Source organism: Sebastes fasciatus, chromosome 13, assembly GCF_043250625.1.
Source record: "Sebastes fasciatus isolate fSebFas1 chromosome 13, fSebFas1.pri, whole genome shotgun sequence".
NCBI lineage: Eukaryota > Metazoa > Chordata > Actinopteri > Perciformes > Sebastidae > Sebastes > Sebastes fasciatus.
This window is the reverse complement of record NC_133807.1, coordinates 14,989,894-14,997,904: the sequence shown is the minus strand read 5'-3', so window position 1 is coordinate 14,997,904 and position 8,011 is coordinate 14,989,894. Positions and strand designations below refer to the sequence as shown.

At 39.6% G+C, this 8,011-nt stretch overlaps 1 protein-coding gene across 1 annotated transcript; it reads left to right on the top strand.

The window, feature by feature from the left end:
* The first annotated feature begins 487 nt into the window (after positions 1-487).
* On the top strand, positions 488-7,887 carry jpt2 (Jupiter microtubule associated homolog 2). Its single transcript, XM_074655738.1, has 5 exons — positions 488-666; positions 3,493-3,644; positions 4,213-4,355; positions 5,516-5,555; positions 6,350-7,887. Exons 1-5 carry the CDS (start codon positions 614-616, stop codon positions 6,622-6,624), a joined length of 663 nt encoding a protein of 220 aa, XP_074511839.1. The 5' UTR covers positions 488-613; the 3' UTR covers positions 6,625-7,887.
* Positions 7,888-8,011: the final 124 nt, after the last annotated feature.

Genomic DNA, 8,011 nt, shown 5'->3' with positions numbered 1-8,011 from the left:
ACAACATTGTGAGTGGAAAAAAATAAAAAACATAAAAACAGATACATGGACAACATGGGGAAAAGCAATTACAAAACAGCTATTAGATTGATAGATAGATAGATAGACTTTATTGTCATTGTCATTGAAAACAACGAAAAACAGTTTAGCAGCTCTTTGCAGTGAAAAACAAACATTCAGTCACAAAGTAGAACATTAAATATTTTAATAATATTTTACAATTAAATGACCCTTTAAGCGACTTTTGAAACATATGACAGATGAACAGTTTATTGATAGATGTGGAAAGCTACTCCATCATTTGGTTCCCCTAAATCGCATCGAAAATTGCCCTCTACTTGCGAGGAATTTAGGAGGATGAACTAGAGATTGACGGGTTGTGTAAAGGAGGATTTAAATTCCATCCTTCTGGAGGGCTTACCGGGTGACATGAAACGAGCGCACCCGCATCACTCAGCAGTTTGGCAGCGGACCAGTGATATTCCTCTGTGTCACAGTTGGGTGGACTGAGAGTCTTCAGTTGGTTGGACACACGTCGCAGACAAGACAAGACAGGAGGAACTTGCTGGTCGTCCAGTTGGCAAAGTTGTCTTCGGAACAAAACAAAACCACTATGACTTCGACGAACATGTACCAAGGTTTGGATAGTGGAAAACCGAGTTCAAGGTGAAGAACATTAGTCGCGTTAGCTTCGTTATGTCTGTGTTAGAAATGGCCGAGTGTAGCTCTGTTAGCTAACTAACTGGTATCTCAACGTACGTTACATGACAGCAGCTCTAGGTTGTTTTTACACCATACCTTTCTCTACTAATGCTTTAAAACTTAACGCAGTGATGTGATAAGTTACGCTTAAACATCTGTGTGTGGCTGCTCAGCTCGAGCTGGAGTTGTCTTGTGTTAGCAAACTTAAGAGTTAGCTTCTGAGCTAACTAACCGAGCAGGCGTTGTCTTGCTGCGCCTGCGGAAGTGTGAGAAAGCGAATCAGACTGTGCTCCTCTTTGTACTCACAGACAACAGCGGCGGTGTGGCCACATTGATCTGGAGGATATCCTCTTACTGACTGTTAGTTCTTGGGTCAGTTCCTCTAACTAGTGCAGTATATTGTGGCTTTAATAACATCAAATCTAACTAGTTTAGACGTATGGCGCCATGCCTTGTGTAACCTGTTATTTGGCTTCGTTGGTGCAAATCTGTCCACTTTACTGTAACATATTTATAGCCAGGTTAGCTACTGTTTCCTACTTATCATCGTAAACATGAGTCTCCATCCAGGGAATGAAATTAGCACCTGCCCAAATAAATACAGGGTAAATGTTGGCTGTGACAGGTTAAATAATCACGTTACCTGCCCTATTTCTATTAAGAAATATTATTTAAAAAAAGCAATTCCTGTACTGTAACATATTTATAGCCAGGTTACCTACTGTTTTCTACTCTTCTAAATTACATAGTGTTTCTAACTTTAATCAGTAAAAATGAACCTCCATCCAGGGACTGAAATTAGCACCTGCCCAAATACAGGGTAAATATTCCTTGTATATACTGGTAGTTAAATAACCTGTTATTTGGCTGCGTTGGAGCAAAGCTGTCCACTGTACTGTAACATATTTACAGCCAGGTTACCCTTCTGTTTTAAGATTAGTCCCGCAGTGGGGAAATTTGCATCAGCTAACACAGCAAAAAAAAAAGAAGAAGAGCTAAATACAGTGTAACAAAATATGAACCATTTAAATAGAAGGAAGTATAAAAATAGGAGCAGTATATACAGTATTGACAATACTTCTACTGTGTGTCAAAAATTACATAATGTTCCTAACTGTAATCAGTAAACATGAACCTCCATCCAGGGAATGAAATTAGCATCAGCCCATATAAATACAGGGTAAATGTTGGCTGTGACCGGTTAACAATTCAAGCCACCTGCCCTGCTATTTCTATTAAGATATATAATTTAAAAAAAAAGCAATTCCTAAATTTAAAATAGTCATGGATTGAGGTTGCATGATATATCACTGCAGAAGTGTGAAAGACACTTCAGAAGGCTCTTCTTTGTACTCACCAACAACGGTGGTGTGGCCACATTGATCTTCAGGATATTCAGTTTCCTCTTACTGACTGTCAGTTTTTGGGTCAGCTCTGCTAAATATTGCAGTATATAGTGGCTTTAATAATATAAATTCTAACGAGTTTACAGGCGCCATTCCTTGTGTATATACCGGTAGTTAAATAACCTGTTATTTGGCTGCGTTGGGTGCAAAGCTGTCCACTGAACTGTAACATATTTATAGCCAGGTTAGCTACTGTTTTTCTAGTTATTATCGTTGTGTGTCAGAAATTACATAATGAGATAATAATATTCATTTTTAACAGTCTCTTCTGCACTATATTCACTTTTTGAATAGTCCTGCATCACAGCTGTTACCCTGCACTATATTCAGTTTTAACAGTTTTTCTTCATCTCCTTGTATTCTTATATCTGGTATATTGTTTTGTACTTTGTACCACTAACTTTTTTTACTGCATTTTTACTAATGTGATGCTGGAAACTTGAATTTCCCTCGGGATCAATAAAGTTACTATCTAGCTATCTAATGTTTTTAACTGTAATCAGTAAACATGAACCTCCATCCAGGGAATGAAATTAGCACCTGCCACCTACCAAATACAGGGTAAATGTTGGCTGTGACAGGTAAAAAAAAACTCATGTCACCTGCCCTGCTATTTCTATTAAGAAATATTATTTAAAAAAAGCAATTCCTAAATTTAAAATAGTCATGGATTAAGGTTGCATGATATATTGAGTGGCCAGTAGAAATGTTCAGTGATCTGCCACAGAAAGCTTAATTTCTGTCCATGACTCTTGACATCTGGTAAGAGTCAACATCCTCTGACAAGTATTAACTTTAATCTGTTATGATTTAGTAAGATGAATTCCAGGTAAACTAGGGATGGGCTGATACTGACTCAAATAGCTGGATCGAATATCAGTGACAATGGGACCAATCCAATAAATTCAATTCTATGTTTATATGCTATATACATTATATACTGGAATTTAAATTCCTGTTTAAGTTTTGACCAGTTTGTTGCTGCATTAAAATGTTTACGCATCAATTTTAATTCCTGTTCATTTTGAAGATTTTTTACCAAGTTGTTGGAGTACGATTTATTATTTTAATAATAAATAACAATTCAGTATGTATATTTATGTACTGTATTTATTTGTTACATGTTGTTTTTACAAAGTTAGGAAAGCAATGTTTAAGTCAGGCCTGATGTTGCTGATGCCCAAAGCTCAGATAGTCGAAACCATGCATCCCTAGGGTAAACCAGCAAAAATACTCTATTTAAATTTTAAAATCTCTATTTGAAGTCTGTCTTTGTCAGGTCATACTTTTTGTGCAGGGTAATGGATTTAAATGAGTCTCGGATGAATACATTGGATAGGATCCTGTATATTAAAGTGGTACTGTAATCTTTCATGTCCTGCAGGGTGACGCAGCCTCCTGGAGGTGGCTCCAGTAACTTGTTTGGTAGCTATGAAGACGACTCTGCAGCATCAAGAAGACCCAATAAGATGACCTCTAAACTCTTCGCTCCACCAGAGGAGTCCCAGAGTGTACCCAAACGCTCCAACCCTCCAGGTCAGATCATTTGTCAGTGCTAATGGATGTGCAGAGACAGGCCAGTCAAAACATCTATTAATGTCCAGGGTGTGAAAACTGTTACTATGATGTGATAATTCCAGTATAAACACTTTCTCTGTTCTCTGTGCTTGGATGTAATCCACCTATGGATTTTGTGGAGTATATCTGGTATGTTTTCAGTCCAGTCTACTGTTGAAAAGTGGTCTTGAGTTTCCAGACAGGGACTGCCGAGTCACCCTGACTGCCTTATCTGCTCATTTTTCACTGTGGCATTTGCATCCCTGAAATTGTCAGTGAATTGCTGCCACAGTAGTATGTGTACAGTATATGACACTATAATTTTCTTTTGCTCATGGTACGATGCTGAAGGGTGAATGGTCATGAAGAAGCTCAACATAATAATAAGTATACAATAAGTATAACCACAGAGTACACTCTGCCACAGTGTCATAAATCTGCTGTGCAGTTCACTAGCCTATCAAAATTAGATGTTACAAAGTGGAGTGTGTTATGACGCTGTCACCGCTGCTTAACTTAACTCACGTCTTGGTAATGCTTTGTGTAGGTGGGAAGAGTAGCGGAATATTTGGGGATCCTGTACCTCAAGCTCGGCAAAAGAGACTCAATCCTCCTGGTGGACAAAGCAGCGACATATTCGGTGCTGCAGAGACAGCTGCCCAAAGCCGAGGCCATCCAAATAAGCCAAAGGTAGGCCATGCACCTACATTTTATACTCCACTTTGACTTAGGTTTTATTTTTTTGTTTATTATTCATTTTCCCCCTTAAAGTGGCAGTAGGCAGTATATTGTTGGCATCATTGGGCAAAAACTCCATAATAACCTTTCAGCATTTTGTAATTCAAGTGTTCTGAGAGATAACTAAACTTCTGCCCGACATCATGGCTCTGTTTTCAGGCTTTAGAAAATCTAGCCTGTGACGGGAGACTTTGACCAATCACAGGTCATTTTATTGAGAGAGTGTTCTTATTGGCTGTGCTCCGGTCACGTGACCAGAACTTGGCGTTCCTTCACCGGATTTAACAATGGCGGCGGGATCACAAACTTTCTCATTTTACAGCTAAACCGTGCACTACAAGATGATTCTGAGAACAAATGAGGAGAGAAATAGGCATTAACGTAACATAATATTGATTCTTATTTGATCAGCGCTGCCTAGTTTGACCGTTTGGTCAGAGTTCGCACTAGCTAGTGAGCTTTAAAGGAATAGTTCCCCCATAAATAAATAAAAATATTTGTCTACTCACTGTGCAGTAAGGGTCCAAAGTCTGCTAGTTACCTCATTTATCTAATATTGATCTTTATTTTATCCTGTAAGACTTGAAGCGTATGGCAACTGTGTCGCATACCCTAGTGTATCAATCAGTCTTCCCCACGGGTCAATAGTGTTTGTGCAACCAGAGTATTGTTGGCTTAGACTACTGAGTCTATTGCAACAATCTCAGCAGTGACCCAAATCAATTCCAAGCAGCCACTTCTCAAGGAATCAGTGTGTTTCCAAGTTTTCTGTAAACGTGTTGAGGTTAGTGATGCTGTTTGTGTTGCATACAGATGTTTGCTTGCAGCCCTGGAAAGGCATGTAAACATACTGGTTTATCATGCCTGGGAACATAGAATGAATTTTTGTAAATATTATTTTTAAAGGTTACTGTGCTTGGGACTGTTTTTAAAGCCTGTATGACCTGAAAAAAAATGCCATCCTATGCCATATTATTATCCTTTAATTCTTGCATACAGAGACTGTGATATTGATGCCACAAGTACTATAGTAATCCGCATCGTCATAGAAAGATGTCGGACCTGTTAACTCAGCCAAACCAGTGAGAAACCTCTTCTTTTATTTTTTACAGGACAATTTTAGTGTGGGACCTGAAGCTGCATCATCACCACGTGAGTTACATAAAGAAAAATGTCCATGTGAACTATTTTGGGCAGATTTGATTTATATTGAGTCATCCTACTCACTGTAGCCTTGAAGGTACCTCTGTTAGAGGGTCTTGTTATGCAGATCACAGAGATCAGAATATAGCTAGGTAGGTCTTTTTTTTTGTTTTAATGATATATATTGAGCTTTGCACCCATTGTTTATACGAACAAATCAATACCAACAGTTGCCTTAGGTTTTGAATAAACAAATAAGACTTTTTATAATGTGCTTATTTAAGACAGTTTTTCAGTAGGTATAGGGTCCATTGAGATCCCAACTGTGACCCCCTTTACAACTCCGCCGTGACCAGAGAGATCACCGCCAGCGCTCTGTCTGCGCTCAGCGTCTCCTCTCGTCATCCCTCTGTGTGTGCAAGTGTAGATGTACCTCAGAGTCACGTTTGCGGGCCCTCTCCCCCAAAACAGCGGCGTTTTGAGGCGGATGTTTCCACGCGCTGTGCTCGGCTGCAAGCCCGTGCTTCATGCAGCCTTCCTCTCAACCCTTTCAGACAGAGCGATCAGGTCTCAATGTGGACTCTGGGTACACACATTAATACCAGATATAAATGTAATCCAGTTAAATCATATCTAGATACAATCTGGATATGAGACACATTTTAATGCCAGGTGTAAAGGGGGTCTGTGACTCTAAAAAATGTGGAAACAGTATGTATTTGAGGTGGAAATGGGTGTTTATGCTTTTAGGATATACAGTATATTCTGTTCTGGCATTTCTGAAATACTTTTTCCTCTCCAAGCACCGGAAGCCAAGGTTATCCAACCTGTGGTGAAGGAGGAAGCTGCCCCCCCAGCTCCCATGCCAGCCAAGGAAGAGCCTGCTGCTGTCCCAGCCCCTCCAAAGCCTGAGCCTGTGCCTGAGCCCAAGCCCGCTCCTTCCTCTTCCTCACCTCCCGATGGGACACATGAGACCGGTGATTGGAAGAACCACGAGCCTCATCTTGGACCCAAGCCTCGCTCTCACAACAGGGTCCTCAACCCCCCCGGAGGAAAGTCTAGTGTGGTATTCTACTGATCAGCTGAACACACCTCTCCTCCCTGTTCGTGTCTAAACACTTCTTGTCTGCTCCTCTGTTAATCTTCTCCCATTCCAACACCCCTCTCCCCACCGTTATTTCACCTGTACATCTAAACACAGATGCAGGATTTTTTGTTCTTCTCACCAGATTCCTTTTCATATACGTTGTCCTCAACTTCTTGCACTTTCAGCCTTATTTCTGGCTTCCAGCTCTTTGTCCAATTCTTCTTCAATTTAACCTGCAATCATTCAATCATCAACCGATCAATCAACAGGCTAGCTACCACCTAATCACTACAACTGTGACACGGTTCAATCTAAATATTGCGGTTACTCTCTTTGCTGTTTCTGTTTGTAAATGTAGTTCGGTTTTAAGGCACAGTTTGTCATTTTGAAAACGTTTTTGCAACTCAAGAATGGTAAAGACATGGAGTGCTTGTACAATGTTCAGCTTTAAAACAGTTCAAATCATTTAGTGTACCAAAAAACCTTTTAAATCACGGCATACATTTGCTCAAATTTGAAGGTGCTTAAACCTTAATGTGTAGGCGTTCAATCAGGAGGGGGTGAATACATCACTAATGTAAAATGTTTCAGGGAGTTCCACTAGTGCCACCTTTTTATGTGTTGCTGGATCCTTATTGGATTGCTACATAAAACCTTTTTCTTTGGCAGTTTTACATAATAGTACATGTGTTGGACTACAACTAATGACTGTTTAATCGAAGCCTTATATCAGCTCCGCATTTTTTCATCTTTCTTGCCTTAATTATCCCTTCATCTCAACATGTGTCTAACAATAATGTTCTGCTGTCGGAGCGCAAACTCCGCTCGAGGATAGAAGCCAAAAATTGACTTTTGAAACATCGATGAATGCCATTGTTTACTCCCAAATGTTTCTGCTTCCTTTAAAGAAAATTCCATTTTGATTGTATGCGGATGTATTGTGCAGGTACTTTTCTGCTTTGTCTTCATTGCTCGCTTTATCTGAGAACATGCCTTTTTTTTGCTTGGGGTAGGCCTCTGTTTATGTTTTAAATTAAAACGGCTGAAGACAAGTGAACTCTGGACAAGCGCGTGGCCTACCTGAGTCCAGGTGGGCTCATTGATAATCACCTTTTCACCCACATTCATGACGCACATTCATGTTATTCTGGTGCCGGCCTGTCCCCCGTGTGTTGATGTGCCTGGCAGGCAATGAGCGCAGCAGAAGAAGAAAATCCTGTTTATTGCAATAAAACTGTTATTTTGCATTTAAAAGTTTGTTTATTTTGTTTTTCTTAAAAACATAGCAAATCATAACATGTTTTCTCTATTTGACATTTAATAATAACTAATTAAAAGAGGTGAAATATTTACATTGACTTTGCTTTTCAAAAATTGA

Coding starts and splice junctions, on each gene's coding strand:
- jpt2 (XM_074655738.1), top strand. CDS start 614: ATGACTTCGACGAACATGTACCAAGGTTTGGATAGTGGAAAACCGAGT. Junction 4,356..5,515: donor GCCATCCAAATAAGCCAAAG/GTAGGCCATGCA, acceptor TATTTTTTACAG/GACAATTTTAGTGTGGGACC. Junction 5,556..6,349: donor TGAAGCTGCATCATCACCAC/GTGAGTTACATA, acceptor TTCCTCTCCAAG/CACCGGAAGCCAAGGTTATC.